The sequence below is a fragment of the Manihot esculenta genome, chromosome 15 (genome assembly GCF_001659605.2).
Source record: "Manihot esculenta cultivar AM560-2 chromosome 15, M.esculenta_v8, whole genome shotgun sequence".
Lineage (NCBI taxonomy): Eukaryota > Viridiplantae > Streptophyta > Magnoliopsida > Malpighiales > Euphorbiaceae > Manihot > Manihot esculenta.
In genome coordinates, this window is record NC_035175.2 from 24578664 (window position 1) to 24597972 (window position 19309).

The 19309-nt window shown below is 44.2% G+C and overlaps 1 protein-coding gene across 1 annotated transcript; it reads left to right on the top strand.

The window, feature by feature from the left end:
* The first annotated feature begins 7188 nt into the window (after positions 1 to 7188).
* LOC122721972 (phosphatidylinositol 4,5-bisphosphate 5-phosphatase A-like) lies at positions 7189 to 14623 on the top strand. The gene is made up of 4 exons (XM_043951394.1): positions 7189 to 7412; positions 13011 to 13428; positions 13590 to 13711; positions 13804 to 14623. The coding sequence occupies exons 1-4, from the start codon at positions 7189 to 7191 to the stop codon at positions 13928 to 13930; spliced, it is 891 nt and encodes a 296-aa protein (XP_043807329.1). The 3' UTR covers positions 13931 to 14623.
* The last annotated feature ends 4686 nt before the right edge of the window (positions 14624 to 19309 follow it).

The window sequence follows — 19309 nt, forward strand, 5'->3', positions numbered from 1 at the left end:
GTTCAACACATACCCTAACATGCATTCTACCCCTTAAAACTTCATAAAACTTGTTTAAATCATACATTGAGCTTAGGATCGGCTCTTACCTCTTGAAGGCCGTGGGTTGAGGAGATCTAAACTTGGAGATGGGAGAAGTTCCAACTTTAGGTCTCCAAGCTCCAAAACTCGTTCTAAGCTCAAAGATCTTCAAAACCAAAGTTATAAACTTGTAAAGATCATGGAAAAAGGAAGGAAAAACTCAAGATAGGGGAAGGATGGCGAAATGCTCACCTTGGCCGAAATGGGGAGAAAAAGCTCACCCATTTTCGGCTAAGGGGCCCTTTTATAGGTGGCTGACCAGACCACGTTCGGGGGCCGAATGTGCCTCCGCATCCATGCAATGTTCGGCGGCCGAACTTGACTTTCGGCGGCCGAACCTGAACTTCCCTAACTCATGCTTTCGGGGGCCTAACGTGCCTCCAAAACGCATGCATGTTCGGCGGCCGAACTTGACTTTCGGCGGCCGAACCTGGGTTTTCCTTCAATGCTATTTTCATGCAAAAACTCATTTAATTTCATACTTAAAACCATTAAAACATGAAAACATTTTTATAAAACATGGTTCTACCCTTCTAGAGGTCTCCGACATCCGAGATTCCACCGGACGGTAGGAATTTCGATACCGGAGTCTAGCCGGGTATTACAGGAGATTTTTGAGTTCTTGAACCTCAAAGCTCCAAAACTTGCTTTAAACTCGAAAATCTTCAAAACAAAGCAAAAACTTGTGAAAATCTTGAAAGATTTGAAGGAAAGAACTCAAGGATGGTGAGGAACGGCGGAGAACTCACCTTGGCCGACAATGGGGAGAAAAGCTCGCCCATTTTCGGCTAAGGGACCCTTTTATAGTGGCTGGCCAGGCCACGTTCGGGGGCCGAACGTGCCTCCGCATGCATGCCATGTTCGGCGGCCGAACTTGAGGTTCGGCGGTTGAACCTGGGCTTCCCTCACTTATGCCTTCGGGGGCCTAAGGCTCACCCGAAAAGCATGCATGTTCGGCGGCCGAACTTTGAGTTTCGGCCGCCGAACCTGAGTTTCCTCTAAGGGTGTTTTTATTCAAAAACTCATTTCCTCTTTACTTAAAATCATCAAAAACATTAAAACATTTCATGAAAACATGGTTTTACCCTTCTAGAGGTCTCCGACATCCGAGATTCTACCGGACGGTAGGAATTCCGATACCGGAGTCTAGCCGGGTATTACAAACAAGGTCACTACCAAGAATAGGTATCCTTTACCGAGGATTGATGATCTATTCAACCAGCTAGCTGGAGCAGGTTGTTTCTCTAAAATAGATCTGAGATCCGGGTATCATCAGTTGAGAGTCAGAGAGGTAGATGTGCCAAAGACAGCTTTGAGGACCAGATATGGGCATTATGAGTTCTTAGTGATGCCGTTTGGGTTGACTACCGCCCCTGCAGCATTCATGGATCTCATGAACAGAGTTTTCAGCGAGTATCTGGATCACTTTGTTATTGTTTTCATTGATGATATCTTAGTGTATTCCAGAGATGTAGAGGAGCAAGCCCAGCATCTGAGGATAGTTCTGCAGACACTGAGAGAGCATGGTTTGTATGCCAAGTTCTCTAAGTGTGAGTTTTGGTTGAGGAGCATTTCCTTCTTGGGACACGTAGTATCAGCAGACGGGATTGAGGTAGACCCCAAGAAGATAGAGGCTGTAGCTAACTGGCCCAGACCCACTACAGTGACTGAGATTAAAAGCTTTTTGGGACTGGCAGGTTACTACAGGAGGTTCGTTCAGGACTTCTCGAAGATAGCTGCTCCTATGACCAAACTGACTTAGAAGAACCAGAAGTTTGTCTGGTCAGACCAGTGTGAAGACAGCTTTGAGGAGCTCAAAAGGAGATTGACATCAGCACCAGTGCTAGCTCTGCCTGTTAGTAACGAGGATTTCACAGTGTTCTGTGATGCATCTCGAGTGGGCTTGGGCTGTGTTTTGATGCAGAGTGATAGGGTGATTGCTTATGCTTCTAGACAATTGAAGAAGCACGAGTTGAATTACCCCACCCATGACCCAGAGATGGCAGCAATTATCACATATAGTAGAATTACCCCACACATCTTCACTGATCACAAGAGTTTACAGTACATCTTGAGCCAAAGAGAGCTGAATTTGAGGCAGAGAAGATGGGTAGAATTGCTCAGTGATTATGATTGTAAGATCCAGTATCATCCGGGTAAGGCGAATGTTGTGGCAGACGCCCTAAGCCGAAAGTCACTAGGCAGTTTATCCCATATAGTAGCAGAGCGGAGACCAGTAGTGATGGAGCTTTATAAGCTCATTGAGGAAGGGTTACAGTTAGAGTTATCTGGTACGGGTGCATTGATAGCACAGATGAGAGTGACACTTGTGTTTCTGGAGCAGATAGCGCAGAAACAGCATGAGGACCCTGAATTAATGAAAATTGCCAGGACTGTTCAGTCAAGCAACAGTGCAGAGTACCGATTTGACAGCAAAGGAATCCTTCGCTATGGGAGTCGACTTTGTGTACCAGCTAGTAGCAGTCTAAAGGAAGAAATTATGAGGGAAGCTCATAATGCAAGGTATAGTGTTCACCCAGGAGCCACCAAGATGTATCAGGATCTGAAGAGGGTCTATTGGTGGCCAGCCATGAAGAAAGAAGTGGCGCAGTTCGTGACAGCCTGTGAGGTTTGTTAGAGGGTGAAACTGGAACATCAGAAGCCGGCTGGAATGCTTAACCCACTGCCGATTCCAGAGTGGAAATGGGAGAACATAGCTATGGATTTTGTAGTGGGCTTACCGGCAGCGTCTAACAGGATAGACTCCATATGGGTGATTGTGGACAGACTCACGAAATCTGCTCATTTCATTCCAGTTAGGAGTAACTATTCTGTGGATAAGTTGGCACAGGTCTATCTGGATGAGATAGTGAGATTACATGGAGTTCCAGTGTCTATAGTTTCAGACAGAGGACCTCAGTTCACCTCCAGATTTTGGCGAAGTCTGCAGAATGCGATGGGCATGAGATTGGATTTTAACACTGCTTTCCATCCACAGACTGATGGACAATCAGAGAGGACCATCCAGACCATTAAGGATATGCTTAGAATGTGTGTGTTAGACTTTGGCGGTTCTTAGAGGCAGCATCTACCTCTGGTGGAGTTTGCCTACAATAACAATCATCATGCTAGCATCGGGATGGCGCCTTATGAAGCGTTGTATGGGAGGAAGTGCAGATCACCTGTTTGCTGGGAAGAGGTAGGAGAGAAAGCTCTTGCAGGCCTAGAGTTAGTAGAGATTACCAGTAGAACAGTGCCTATGATCAGAGAAAGGATCAGAACAGCTCAGAGTAGACAGAAAAGTTATACGGACGTTCGTAGAAAACTGTTAGAGTTCCAAGAGGGTGATTGGCTATTGCTGAAAGTGTCTCCAATGAAAGGAGTGGTTCGTTTTGGAAAGAAAGGTAAGTTAGCTCCGTCGACATCCTGGATTCCACCGGACAACAGGAATTCCGATGCCGGACTCTAGCGGGTATTACATACTTGGTGGAGGCATGAGAATCACTCCAAACGGTGACCCTTGAATGAGTTATATTTACACATAAGTTGGATTGCTAAGTAGCTCCTCTTTGTTCACCTTAATTATGCAATAAATATGCTGGAATTATGTTCTTTGTGGATGCTTATTTAGTTTCAGTAACAAATAGTATCTATTTTTAGTATGTAGTTTTTAATGATCTAATCATATAAGTTGAATTGTTAATTATTCATTGGCTCTGAGTATCAAACTTGCAGCCAAATGGTGGTAGTTTTGTGGCCTAAAAAAAAGAGTTTTAAAAAAGTTCTCAAAGGTGCCTTCTCCAACCACCTATAAAAGGGCCTCTGCCCGAAAAGGAGAGAACTTTTTCTCTATTTCGAGCAGAGGTGAGTCTCCTGTCCCTCTTCTTCACAAATCCTCCTTTTAAACAGTTTTCCCATGAGTTTTACCTTTTGTTTTGAAGAATTGAGTTTGATTTTCGAGTTCTAGCTTTTGGGATCTTCGGAGCTCATCCCTTCTTCCTCAAAATCTCTTCTTTGTTGTTGTATGGGTGTTTCCTCTAAGAGGTAAGTTATAATCCTTGCATCTATTCTTTTATTGAAGTTTTTAAAAGAGGCATAAGTGTTTCTATGGTTTGATGATGCATGTAAGATCATTTTTATGTTTTAGAGATAATTTTCTAGTTTTGATAATGGATGATTTTTCTTGTATTGTTAATGCATGATGAAGTTTAGGTAAGCTCTAAGTGTTTCTTACGTGTTTTGAGTGGTAAATGGTTGTTCTAAGCTTTTGCAAGTAAGTTTGGAAGTGGTTTGGTGGTTGTGGACTGAGGCAGAATTGAGTTCTTCATTACAGAAGAACCTAGGTTTAGCCACCGAAGCCAGATTTGGCCGCTGAACCTGCCTCCAAAGGTTTGACCTTCGAATTTGTAAGGGGATTTTAGGCCACCAATCCTACCGCTAGAAGTCCCTTGCCCAACCGTGTTCAGCTCGTTTTCTTACACGTTTTCTTATATGTTTATAGGGGTTTCTCGAGATAGTTTTAAGTGTTGTAAAAAATTATGTTTGTTCCTTCATTTAAGTCCATCTGTGTGGATGAAATTTGGAAGACCTTAGAGGCTTATAATGAGATAATTGCTTTAGAGCTAGGCCTGCATCAGCCAGATGTGAGTAGAACTAAGTGAACTATTATTTTAAAGAAATCAGACGTTTTAAGCTTGCTCATATGTCACGAATGCCATATATATATGATTAGGTTGCCTTGCATTAGAATTCACGACTATGATACATTGCATAATTTATTGTTATTGTGGATGGATGTTGGATGGCCCACTAGCCCTCGAGCATGTTATGATATGTTATGATGGATGCAAAAGTCCAGGTCGAGGCCCATTCTACACCCCTGACATTATGTAAGGGAAAGTCCAGGTCGAGATCCATTCTACACTCCTGACACTATGGATATGTTATGTTATGTTATGTTTAAGAGGAAGTCCTGAGGAGCACTCGTTGTGGCCAGGCACTATTGAAATTTATAGAGGGTTACTGGTGATAAGTCCATCTTGATATAAATTGTTTGTGTTGTAACGCATTTATATGATCATATATTTTATTAAACTGCTTTTATTTATATTTATGTTCACTAGACTCTTATAGCTTATCCCTTTCCCCTAACCCCGGGCTTGCAGGACTAGAGTTAACTCGGAAGGTCACAGAGTTGCTAGTATAGTTCTAATGTAATATTTTAGTTGTGGACATGTAATTCTTCTTGTAGATTAGAATTGTGCTTTGCCTGAGTTTTCTTTTATAATCCCTTGTTTTGATCTTTTATGTAAAGGTTTTCAAGTTTAAGTTATGTTTGGACCAAGCTCGAGGCATGAAATGTTGATCATACTAGAGCATTTGATGAGGGCTCTATAATGGATTTTATGTTTTCAGTTATAATACATGAATATGTTGTGTTTCGGTTCATGAGATGGAAATGTTTTTTATGCCTTTATGATCATGTTTGGGATTATATCATATATAAACAGGATGTATAGTAGGTTTGCTACGGGCTCTAGTAACCTTAAGTCAACCTGAACCCTGGTGCTAGTAGCGGTTCGGTTTTCGGATCGTTATAGAGTGGTATCAAAGCCTTGGGTTTATATGGTTAGACCTAGAGTGTTGAGCTCATAGATGTTATAAAGGGCAAGCACAATTAGAAAAAATCATGTCCATTAGGGATAGAATGTAGAGTCCTGTCTTGATGTATGTATGTGTAATGCCATAACTATATGCATGTGCATTGATGATATGATATGTATGATGTGGGTTCATATATATCCACATGAACCATATGATGCTAATATTTATGTATTTAATTGTTGTTTTTTAGAAGACAGAATGCATGGCTCACATTGATTTGCACGATTGACCGAAGTACCACTTGAAAATGAGGGTATGATGTCTGCAGGGACAAGTTAAATTAACAGGGAAAAAGCGTCAAGGGACCCTAGAAGGTCTTTTGAAGTAAATAGAAGAAGAACAGATCCGGGTAGGATGTCTGCAGATGTTAGGCAGTCAGTGGGTGATGATTAGAGGAGAGATGGAAGTTTGGTATGAGCTTGGAAAGAGAAGGTGTGGAAGAGTCTGAAGGAGGAACAGAAGGCCCCAGGCCTCGGGATCTGCCTATCCACCTCAGTACTAGCCTTACTCGCAGGGACTCAGGTATCCGATGGGAGGTTCATCGGATTACACTAGCTACCACTCGTACCCCTCATACATGCCCTATCCTCCCTACTACCCACCATATTCACCTTACCCTATGTTTTCACCTGCACCCTATTACCAGAATCTGGCAAACTCTAGCCTAGGGAGTGCTACACCACTACCTCCTCCTCCTCCCCCAAAACCAGTAATTCCTAAAACCCAACCACCCAAACCTAATCCATCAGTAAGGAGTAAGGTAAAGATGACGGATTACCTGAAGTTGGATGCTCCTAAGTATAAGGAGGGTTATGACCCTTTTGAGTATATCAAAGCATTAAAAATGATAGTTGATGAGTTAGAGGCCAGCGACAGTAGAGCCATTCAGATGGTGGGATTCACTTTGAAGTGCAAGAAGGCAAAGGAGTGGTTCAAGAATTATATAGAGTCGAGCTGGATAGCTTATCCTAGGAACAATTTGCAAATGAGTTTACAGGGTGGGCTTTTCCAAATAGTTCAAAGGAGTTGAAAGTGATAGAGTTTGAGTAGTTATGACAGACTGAGAAAACAAGTGTAGATGAATACATAGATAAGTTTTTGGTGTTGCTCCAATATGTGGGTCAAGCTTATGACACTAACTAGAAGAAGGCTAGAAGGTATACCATGAAACTCTATTCTACGTATTCCTCCCTGATCTTAGCAGCAGAGAGAGAGAATTTCCACACTATAGTGGATGCAGCTAGAAAGATGAAGGCTAGTGCCATCATATTGGGATCACTGAAGCAATAGGTGGCACAGTCATCAGGTTCCAAAACTTTAAGTACAGGAAAGCTTGACCTCTCTTCTTTAAGTGCAGTCGCCTTAGGAAGCAGGAAGTGAAACAAGTGCACTAGGAAGACTAAGAAGAACAAGTTTTGGAATAGATTGAAGTCCAGTCTAGGAATGGACAGTGGTTCAAGTTCTGGCTTAGATAGCTCTAGATGTGTTAGGCGTGATAAGCCACACAAAGGGCTTTGTTGGTTTGGGACTACAGCTTATTACAGTTGTGGACAAGAGGGACACATGGCACGTGAGTATCCCAATGTAGCCAGGACGACACAGTCCCAACAAATGGCTTCTAGTAGTGTGGCTCAGCCAGTAGCTTTAGCAATATCTCAGGACAAAAGGTAAGGTAGAGGAAGAGGGACAACCTCTTCTTTAGTAGGTTCCCAAGGAGAAGGTCATTCAGCACCAATACGGATCTTCAACATGACACATTAGGAAGCCAACACATCAAATACAAATGTGTTAGGTGAACTCACTATTGGGTGTTCTTATGTGTATGGTCTTAAAGACCATGGTGCCTCTCATTTTTTTGTTTCTCCGAGAGCCATAGACAGTTTGTGTAACAGCCCGGACGTGATCCCCGGCACTGTTACCGTTCACGGACCAAGGCTATCCCTCGCCTGGCCCTCTCGCCACCTCGGGCTTTCCACTGGCGTCGTGAACAGCTCTTAACATCCATTCACCCTCACGGGTTCCTGGCAGGATTTGTCCCCTTGGGTTCTTGCGTCGAATGCATCCTTCCCCAAGTGGATTTGGCCCAAATTTTCCTTTGGAAATTAGGTCGCCTCCCCCACTACTCGAACCCTTGACCTCCCACTTTAAGGGAATAGTCTGGTGAGAGTGAGTACCAGTTGTTCCTGGTACTCACTCTCACCAGACTATTCCCTTAAAGTGGGAGGTCAAGGGTTCGAGTAGTGGGGGAGGCGACCTAATTTCCAAAGGGAAATTTGGGCCAAATCCACTTGGGAAAGGATGCATTCGACGCAAGAACCCAAGGGGACAAATCCTGCCAGGAACCCGTGAGGGTGAATGGATGTTAAGAGCTGTTCACGACGCCAGTGGAAAGCCCGAGGTGGCAAGAGGCCAGGCGAGGGATAGCCCTGAGCCGTGAACGGTAACAGTGCCGGGGGTCACGTCCAGGCTGTTACAGTTTGGGTTTGATAGCTTCTAGGCTAGAGTATCCTCTTTGGGTCAGTAGGTCCAAGTGTGATCCATCCGTGACAGTGTTAATCTATTGGTTCAGTCCAGTTATAGTTGAGGATAGATGCCTTCCAATCAGCCTTGTGGTTCTAGATTTGACTGATTTTGACATCATTCTAGAGATGGATTAGCTCTCTACTCATGATGCTACCTTAGACTGCAGAGACAAGGATGTTATGTTCAGAGAATAAGATGGATCAGAGGTCATCTTTCGAGGGGACAAGTCAGGTATTCCTAGAGATTTGATATCTATCTTGTAGGCTCATAGATTGCTTAGGAGGGGTTTTTAGGGGTTTCTAGCTCATATCAGAGAGTTTGATGGTCAGGTTCGGGAGCCAGCTTTAGTGCCCATAGCTAGAGTGTTTCTCGATGTTTTTCTAGGCAATCTGCTAGGTTTACCACCTGATAGGGAGATAGAGTTTGAAATTAAAGTGTTGCCATGAACCATGCCCATCTCTGTTCCTCCCTGTAATACCTGACTAAAATCCAGCGTCGAAATTTCAACTTTCAAACGGAATCTCCATTGAAATCTGAAAACTCAAAGCTAGAATCTTTAAGAGGTTAAAATAGGATTTCTATAAAATGAATTTGAAGCATTTTAAAATGTGTTAAAAAAATGGTTTTCAAGTCATCAAAGTTCGGCCGCCGAACCTTCCATGTTCGACCACCGAACATTAGCTAGCAGACCCAGCTATAAAAGGGTCTCAGCCCGATTTTAGGAGAAATTCTTCTCTTTTCTTCTGGGCAGAGATAGGCCTATGATTCCTTAATGTTCTTACTGAGATCTCTTCAAATCTCTTAGAGAATTCATGAGCTTTTCCTTTGATTTTGAAGTTTTGAGTTGGAATTTCAAGTTTTAACCTATGGAGACCTTTAGAGATCGATTGCCCTCTTCTCCAACTCTGGGTTGTTGTCACCATTGTGTCTCCAAGAGGTAAGTTCAAATCCTTGCCTTCTAATTTCTAAGGGTTTTTAATAAGTTTTATGGGTGTTTTAAATGTTTGGAGAATGCATGAAAAGCTTAGGTCCCTTTTCCCATTTTTGCTTTGAATCTTAAATTCTAAGGTGTTATAAGTGGTTATATGTAGTTTTTGGGGCCTTCTAGTTGCTTAGAGGCTCCTAAAGTTATTTTGGGATGTTTGTGAGGTGTTACATGTGAGAAACGAAGCATTTGGTGGCTGTGATTTGAGGCAGAATCGGGTTCTGCCTTGCTGGAGAACTCAGGTTCGGCCGCTGAACCTGCTTGTGGAGGCAGCCATTTGGTCGCCTAACCTACCTCTAAAGTTTTAACTGTAATAACCAGCTAGACTCCGGTATCGAAATTCCTACCGTCCAGTGGAATCTCGGATATCGGAAACCTCTAGAAGGGTAAAATCATGTTTTCATAAAATGTTTTAATGTGTTTTATGATTTTAAGTAAGAAAGAAGTTGAGTTTTTAATGAAAATGACCAAGGAGGCATTTCCAGGTTCGGCCGCCGAACCTCAAGTTCGGCCGCCGAACATGGGATAGTTTAGGGGGGCAAGTTAGGCTTCCGAAAGTGGCTCAGGTTCAGCCGCCGAACCCCATGTTCAACCGCCGAACTTGCATGAGTTTTGGAGGCACTTTAGGCTGCCGAAGGGTGGTCTGGCCAGCCCCTATATAAGGGCTCCATGGCCGAAACGGGCGAGTTTTCTCCCCATTTTCGGCCAACGGTGAGTCCATGCTCTCCCATGGTTGTTTTTGATGATTTTCGTCAAATTCTTTAAGTTTTAACAAGTTTTATCTTGGTTTGAAGATATTTGAGCAAAAAGAGCAAGTTTTAGAGCTTGGAGACCAAATGAGCGAGATCTCTCCCATCTCCGAGTTAGATCGCCTCTCCTCTCGATCTTCAAGAGGTAAGAGTAGATCTTTAACTCTTTTTATGTTTTAAGTAAGTTTTATGATGATTTGTGAGGTAGAAATGCATGTTTAGGTTATTTTTGAGTTTATGGGTTAATATTGAGTTTTTGAGCAATGTGGGTTGTTTATGTATGTTTGATGTGTTGTAGTTGGGGTTTAGGATAGTTTGGGACCCCTATATACTTGTTGGCTTGAGTTTGCTTGTTGTAGAATAGGTAAATGCATGATTGAATGTTTTGGGAGGCAAAAGTGCATGTTGGAGGTTGAGTTCTGCCCTTTGGAAGAACTCAGGTTCGGCAGCCGAACCTGCCTGTGGAGGCCAGCCTTTGGCTGCCGAACCCTGCCCCCGAAAGTAGACTTTTGGCTCTGGAAGGGAGTTTCAGCCGCCGAAGGTGCCGCCAAACATGCATGAGTTTCGTCTCTGGAAGGAACCTTCGGCCGCCGAAGGTGCATGACTTTCATCTCTGGAGGGACTTTCGGCCGCCAAACCTACCGCCGAAAGTGCCCTGTCCAGCCTTTCTTTGCATGATTTCTATGGTTGTTTTAAGGTGTTTTAGGGGGGATTTTTGGGGAGTATTTTAGAGTCTTATTCATGTACATTTGGTCCCTCATTTGAGTCCACCTGTGTAGGTTCGGACCCAAGGAATCGAGGACCCCAGCAGTGAGACAGCTGCTTCAGTGTCTTGTCAGAGCTAGCCAGAGGTGAGTGGAATAACTCTCTATGTTTCAAAGCAAATAATGAAAGTTTTAGCATGATTCACGCATCACGAATGCCATGAGATATATTAGGGTGCTTGCATTAGAATTCACAAATATGTTGCATTGCATATTATGTTGTTGATGCGGATGAATGTTGAATGATCCATTAGCCCTCATATGTTATGACATGATGATAGGATATGGAAGTCCAGGCGTGCCTGCTCTACGCCCCTAGCACTATGTAAGAGAAAGTCCGGGCGTGCCTGCACTACACCCCCGACACGATTGGATATGTATGATATGATATGGAAGTCCAGGCGTGCCTGCACTACGCCCCTGGCATGATTAGACTATATAGAGGGCTAAATGGTGACAAGTTCATCCTTGTTGTGATTTGTTTGTGCTGTGATGCATTCCATGATATCATATGTTTTAAATACAATGTTTTATTATTCTGCTCACTGGGCTCTAGTAGCTCACCCCACTCCCAAATTTCCCCAGGTTTGCAGGTACGGGATAGACCAGGAGGTCAGCTAGAGTAAAGTCATGTCTATGTAATAGTTAGAAGTGGACATGAGAATGATGTAATGTAAAGTATAATATTGAACTGTTATGTAATATAATGATGTTATTGAGGATTAGAGTTGAGCTTGACCCTAGTTTGTATGTTAATCCCTTTTGTTACATGATCTTTCAAATGTAATGGTTTAATGATGTTTTATGTAGACCAAACTCATTATATGTTATGTTACCCCAATGGAGTATTGATGAGGACTCCAGTGTGGGGTTGATGGTTATGCTTATGAGTTGTGCATGCACAAGTTGAGTTTGGTGATTGAATGTGAAAGTTCAAAATTTTTGTGTATGTGTTGGTCATGTATGGGATTAAACAGGTAAGCAGGATGTATGTTAGGCTTGCTACAGGTCCCGGCGGCCTTTAGCCGATCTGGATCCTAGCGCCGGTAGCGGTCCGATTTTCGGGTCGTTACAGATTGGTATCAGAGCCCTAGGTTCATATGGTTGGACCTATAGAGAATGTCAGGCTCATAGATGTTCTAGAAGGTCAAGCATAATAGGAAAATCATGTCCACTAGGATAGGATGTAGAGTCCTGTCTTGAATGCTGATGTGAAATGCCATGATTATATGCATGTGCATTAATGATATGCTATTTATGTGATGTATGTGATGGGGTTCATGTGTTTGCACATAAACCATTTGATGCTAATGTTTTATGTGATGTGTGCTGTTTTTCAGTAAGCGTGATGAGAGAAACTCGTCGATCTGCACGATTGACTGGAGTACCACCCCAGGACGAGGGCACGGATGCCCGTCCTCCTGCATTGCCTAGGGCAATGTCTTGCAGGTCTAGCAGGGAGAGAACATCGAGGGACCCTAGAAGGTCTTTTGATGTGAGCAGAAGAGGAACAGTGCAAGGAGGAATGTCAGAGGATGTGGGGGATGAAATGGATGTGGATCAGAGGAGGGATGATAGTCTTGGAGTGAGTATGTCGGAAGAGGGTATGGGAGAGTCCCAAGGAGGCACTCAGGCCTCAGGATTTGTTCAGCCACTCCAGTACCCACCTTTTTCACAGAATCCCGGGTATTCGATGGGAGGTACATCGGATTACCCCAGCTTTAACCCTTATCATTCTCACATGCCATACCCACCTTTCTACCCACCATACCCACAGTACCCTATGTACCCACCCCCATCTTTCTACCCAGGTATAGCAAACCCTAACCCAGGGGATGTTGCACCTTCTCCACCACCAGCAGAAACCCAAGTACCTAAGCCTAGCTCATCTGGAGGGAGCAAGGTCAAGATGATCGATTACATGAAGCTGGGTGCTCCCCAGTTTGAAACAGGTGATGACCTGTTTGAGTGCCTTGGGAGGGTCAAGATGATTACAGATGAGATAGGAGCTGATGACAGTAGGGGTGAGCACTGTTCGGTCTGAACCGAAATAACCGACCGAACCGATTTAATTTAATAATTTGGTTCGGTTTTAAAATAAAATCGGTTCGGTTCGGTTTTAATTTTTAAAAATTTCGGGTTGGTCGGTTCGGTTCGGTTTTGGAGTCAAAATAATTCGGTCGAACCGAACCGACCGAATTTAATCTGAAACGTAACGTTTTATTATAGGTTATATCAATTCAGTTCACTTCCCATCCCATTCCCACGTCCTTCTTCACGCGGCACGATACCTTCATCTCTCTCAGACCAAATCCCTAATCTCATCCTTCGCCTCTTCATCTCTTTTCAGTCCCGTAGCCACAGCCACCCACACCAGTCGCCAGTCCCACAGCCACCCACCGGCCACCCATTGGCCACCCACCCTACCACCCACTCACCAAAGCCAGTCTCTTCTCTCCATCCTTTGGCCTTTGCCGCTTCAGTTCCGCAGCCACGACCACCCACCCACCCAATCGCCAGTCCCACAGCGACCCACCAGCCACTCACACTGCCACCCACTCGCCAAAGCCAGAGTCTCTTCTCTCCATCCTTCGCGTGTCTCTCTCACGGCCATCGCTCGTGTCTCTCTCTCATAGCCGTCGCTCGCGAGACTCTTTTCACTGTAAGTTTCATGAACTTAGCTTGTAAGTTTAGCTTGTAAGTTTCAGTGTTTGACAGCCGTCTCTCTCGCGAGATTTATTCTAGCTTGTAAGTTTCAGTGTTTGCTCTAGTTTTCAGGCACTTTTTATGAGAAAATTCTGCCCAAGTTTTGTTGGATTTTAGTTTACAATCATGTGGGAGTCTGAGAGTGAATCTGTTGTTGGTCGAGATTATGGTAATGGAGTTCTTAGCTCAAGCAAGCATGGCATCAAGACCGATGGGTTTGAGCTCAGGGGCCAGTCATGGTGTGTTTGCTAAATGAAATTAAAAGTTCTGTTCTTTTTCAAGTTTTGGTTTGTTTTTGCTAATAGTTTAGCTTCTAATCATTCTTCTGCAGGTATGTTGCAACTGATATTCCAAGTGATCTTTTAGTTCAGATTGGAGTTGTATATTTCCACTTGCATAAGGTAGTCATTTTACTTCTCTCAAGCTCCAAATTCAAACTTCAATGGCAGAAAAATTAGTTCTTGATTTATATTGACTACCCATTTTCTCCATTTCTGTTATTGCACAAGTATCCTCTGCTTTGTCGGTGTGGAAAAATGAACAGATTAATATATGAATCACGCGACCCAGACCTGAGTAAAATAGCATTAGATGATCTTCCAGGAGGAGCTGAAGGATTTGAGCTTGTAGCAAAGTTTTGCTATGGAATTGCTGTTGATCTGACAGCAGCCAATATCTCTGGCCTTAGATGTGCAGCAGAGTATGTAGAAATGACAGAGGACTTAGAAGAAGGTAATCTCATATTCAAAACTGAAGCTTTTCTTAGTTATGTGGTGTTATCATCATGGAGGGATTCTATATTAGTGTTGAAAAGCTGTGAGAAGCTCTCACCATGGGCGGAGAATCTCTAGATTGTAAGAAGATGCAATGAATCCATTGCCTGGAAAGCTTGTGCAAATTCGAGAGGGATCAGATGGGCATACACTGGAAAACCATCTATGATTGATTCAAGCCCAAGTAGAAATCAGTTGGTTTTTTAGGATGTTTCAATCCTTAGAATTGATCACTTTGTTAGAGTTATTACAGCAATTAAGCTGGTGAAGCTCAGTACCAACTCATTGATTAAGTATATTAGGTTAGAAGTTGTTGATTAATTTGGATTTTATGATTAATTGATTGGATTTTATGATTAATTAAATATATTAGATTTAAATAAATTCTTATTAGGCCCAAATTATAATATAATTCAATGAAATTAGAAAAAAAACTCAAAAACCGATTTTGAATCGAACCAAACCGAAAATTATAATACAATTTAATGAAATTAGAAAAAAAACTCAAAAAACCGATTTCGAATCGAACCGAACCGAACCAGTTCGGTTCGGTTCGATTCGGTTTTCTGTCTTATTTGGTTCGGTTCGGTTTACATTTTAAAACAATTCGGTTAAATCGATTTTGGCCGGTTCTATTTGGTACCGAACCGAACCGACCGATGCACACCCCTAGATGACAGTAGAGCCATTCAGATGGCTGGGTTCACATTGAAATGCAAGAAGGCCCGTGAGTGGTTTAAAAACTATGTGAGCCCGAAGTTGGATAGCCTATCATGGGAGGAGTTTGCAAATGAGTTTGCTGGATGGGCTTTCCCTGACAGTTCAAGGGAGTTGAAGATGATTGAATTTGAGCAGTTGAGGCAGACAGAGGAGATGAGTGTGGATGAGTACACAGACAGGTTCTTGGAGATATTGCCGTTTGCTAGGCAGAACCTTGACACAGATCAGAAGAAGTCAAGGAGGTATATCATGAAGTTTCATTCCAGGTATTCCTCCTTGATCCAGTCAGCAGAGAGGGAGAGTTTCCATGCCATAGTGGATATGGCCCGGAGAATGGAGGCTAGTGCCATAATCGAGGGAAGAGTTTAGCAGTTAGTGGCACAGTCTTCTGGTTCCAAGACCCCAGGTGGGGGAAAGTTGGATCCTTCTTCCTTGAGTTCAACAGCTTCAGGCAGTAAGAAGTGGGACAGAGGCCACAGGAAGTCCAAGAAGAACAAGTTCTGGAGCAAGATCAAGTCAGGTCTGGGATTAGGAAGTGGCTCGAGCTCAAGTGCAGAAAATGCAGTATGCATGAAGTGTGGGAAGCCGCACAAGGGAGTATGTCGGTTTGGAACGACAGCCTGCTTCAGATGTGGGCAGGAGGGACACATGGCTCGGGAGTGTCCTAGAGCAGCTTTTGTGACACAGTCTCAGCAGACAGCTTCTGGTAGTGTGGCTCAGCCAGTAGCTCCAGCCGCGACTCAGGCTAGTGGCAGAGGCAGAGGGAGAGGGGCAACCTCTTCTTCAGCGAGTTTCAGGGGTGAAGGTCCATCAGCTCTAGCACGGATCTTCACGATGACTCAGCAGGAGGCGAACACATCTAACACCGTGGTGTCAGGTAATCTCATCATTGGTTGTTCAGATGTTTATGCCTTAATGGACCCTGGTGCATCTCATTCTTTCATTACTCCGAGGGCCGTCGAGAGGTTGGGTTTGATGGTCTCTGGGTTAGAGTGTCCCCTATGGGTCAGTGGACCCAAGTGTGACCCGTCAGTGGCAGAGTCAGTCTGCCAGTGTAGTCCAGTTTTTGTTGAGGGGAGATGCCTTTCAGCCGACCTTGTGGTTCTAGATTTGACGGATTTTGACGTCATTCTAGGGATGGATTGGCTATCTACCCATGGTGCTACCTTGGACTGCAGAGACAAGGTAGTCGGGTTCAGTTGTCAGGATGGGTCAGAAGTTGTCTTCAGGGGAGACAGGAGGGGTACACCTAGAGGTTTGATATCAGCCCTACAGGCTCGTAGGCTACTCAGGAGGGGTTGTCAGGGTTTTCTAGCTCATGTGAGAGAGCTAGATAGTCATGTCAGAGAGCCCGCCTCAGTGCCCGTGGTCAGAGAGTTCATAGATGTTTTCCCAGACGAGCTGCCAGGGTTACCACCTGTTAGGGAGATAGAGTTCGAAATTGAGTTAATGCCTGGAACTAGACCGATCTCTATCCCTCCCTATAGGATGGCACCAGCAGAATTGAAGGAGCTTAAGGAGTAGTTGCAAGAGCTGGTAGATAAGGGCTTCATCAGACCGAGTACCTCACCTTGGGGTGCTCCAGTGCTGTTTGTGAAAAAGAAAGATGGATCCCTTAGACTTTGTATCGACTACAGGCAGTTGAACAAGGTCACTACCAAGAATAAGTACCCGTTGCCGAGGATCAACGATCTATTCGACTAGCTAGCAGGAGCGGGTTGTTTCTCCAAAATAGATCTGAGATCCGGGTACCATCAGCTGAGGATAAGAGAAGAGGATGTGCCGAAGACAGCATTCAGGACCAGATATGGGCACTATGAGTTCCTTGTGATGCCGTTCGGGTTAACCAATGCCCCTACAGCATTCATGGATCTCATGAACAGAGTGTTTAGTCAATACCTGGATCACTTTGTTATTGTCTTCATAGATGATATCTTAGTGTATTCCAGGAATGCAGAGGAGCATGCCCATCATCTGAGGTTAGTTCTGCAGACCTTGAGGGAACATGGCTTGTATGCCAAGTTCTCCAAGTGTGAATTCTGGCTGAGGAGCATTTCATTATTGGGGCATGTTGTGTCAGAAAATGGAATAGAGGTGGACCCCAAGAAAGTGGAAGTTGTAGCTAAATGGCCTAGACCCACTACAGTGACAGAGATCAAGAGCTTCTTGGGCTTGGCAGGTTACTACAGGAGGTTCGTTCAGGACTTCTCCAAGATTGCAGCTCCCATAACCAGATTGACTAAGAAAAACCAGAAGTTTGTGTGGACCGACCAGTGTGAAGAGAGCTTTGAAGAGTTAAAGAAGAGGTTGACGTCGGCACCGGTGTTAGCTCTGCCAACTAGTAATGAAGACTTCACGATTTTCTGTGATGCGTCCCGTGTGGGACTGGGTTGTGTGCTGATGCAGAATGAAAGGGTGATTGCTTATGCTTCTAGGCAGCTGAAGAAGCACGAGTTGAATTACCCTACACATGATCTAGATATGGCAGCTGTGATCTTTGCACTCAAGATGTGGAGGCATTACCTTTATGGGGTTAAATGTGAGATCTTTACAGATCATAAGAGCCTGCAGTACATCTTGAGTCAGAGAGAGTTGAATCTGAGGCAAAGGAGATGGGTAGAACTGCTTAGTGACTATGATTGCAAGATTCAGTACCATCCGGGTAAAGCGAATGTTGTGGCAGACGCCTTAAGCCGGAAATCACTTGGCAGTCTATCTCATATTTCAGCAAAGAGGAGACTAGTGGTGAGGGAGTTTCATAGGCTCATTAATGAAGGTCTACAGTTAGAGTTGTCTGGTACAGGTGCTTTGATAGCCCAGATGAGAGTAACACCTGTGTTTCTGGAGCAGGTGGCTCAAAAACAGCATGAGGACCCAGAGTTAGTAAAGATTGCCAGGACTGTTCAGTCAGGCAAGAACGAAGAGTTCAGATTTGACAGCAAGGGGATCCTCCGCTATGAGAATAGATTGTGTGTACCAGATGATGTGGGTCTAAAAGGAGACATTATGAGAGAGGCTCATAATGCCAGATACAGTGTTCACCCTGGAGCCACCAAAATGTATCAGGATTTGAAGAGAGTTTATTGGTGGCCAGCTATGAAGAGAGAAGTGGCACAGTTCGTGTCAGCCTGCGAAGTATGTCAGAGGGTGAAGCTGGAACATCAGAAGCCGGCTGGAATGCTTAACCCACTACATATTCCAGAGTGGAAATGGGAGAATATCGCTATGGACTTCGTGGTGGGGTTACCGGCAACGTCCAACAGATTGGACTCCATATGGGTGATTGTGGACAGACTGACCAAATCTGCTCACTTCATCCCTGTCAGGAGCGGCTATTCTGTTGACAAGTTGGCGTAGATGTATGTTGATGAGGTTGTCAGGTTGCATGGGGTTCCTGTTTCAATAGTGTCTGATAAAGGACCCCAATTCACCTCCAGGTTTTGGCGGAGTCTACAGAACGCTATGGGTACCAAGTTGGATTTTAGCACTGCTTTCCATCCTCAGACGGACGGACAATCAGAGAGGACCATCCAGACAATAGAGGATATGCTCAGAATGTGTGTGCTAGATTTTGGCGGTTCTTGGAGGCAGCATCTACCTTTGGTGGAGTTTGCCTACAATAACAGCCATCATGCTAGCATAGGGATGGCTCCATATGAAGCTTTGTATGGAAGGAAGTGTAGGTCGCCTGTCTGTTGGGAGGAAGTTGGAGAAAGGGCCTTGGCAGGGCCTGAGCTAGTAGAGATCACCAACAGAGTGGTGCCCATAATCAGAGAAAGGATCAAGACTGCTGTGAGCAGGCAGAAGAGTTATGCAGATATCCGTAGAAGGCAAGTGGAGTTTCAGGAGGGGGATTTGGTATTGCTCAAAGTGTCTCCAATGAAAGGGGTGATTCGGTTCGGGAAGAAAGGTAAGCTAGCTCCACGGTACATCGGACCCTTTGAGATCTTGCAGAAGATTGGGAATGTATCGTACAAGTTGGACTTACCTGCTTCTATGGAAAGAATCCATTCGGTTTTCCATGTTTCCATGTTAAGAAAGTTCGTGTCAGATCCGGGCAAGGTTCTTAGTGAGCCTGATGTGGAGATCTAAGAAGATCTCACCTATGTTGAGCAGCCAGTATGGATCCTTGACACCCAGATCAGAAAGTTGAGAAACAAGGAAATCCCGATGGTGAAAGTACTTTGGAATCACCACAACATCGAGGAGTGTACCTGGGAGACACGAGAGTCCATGCTCCAGCAATATCCTCATCTCTTCTAAGGTGAGTTTTATGTGCTTTGTATGTGTGTTGATGTTTTATGCTATGCATGTGTTGTTTGGTGAACATTCGGGGACGAATGT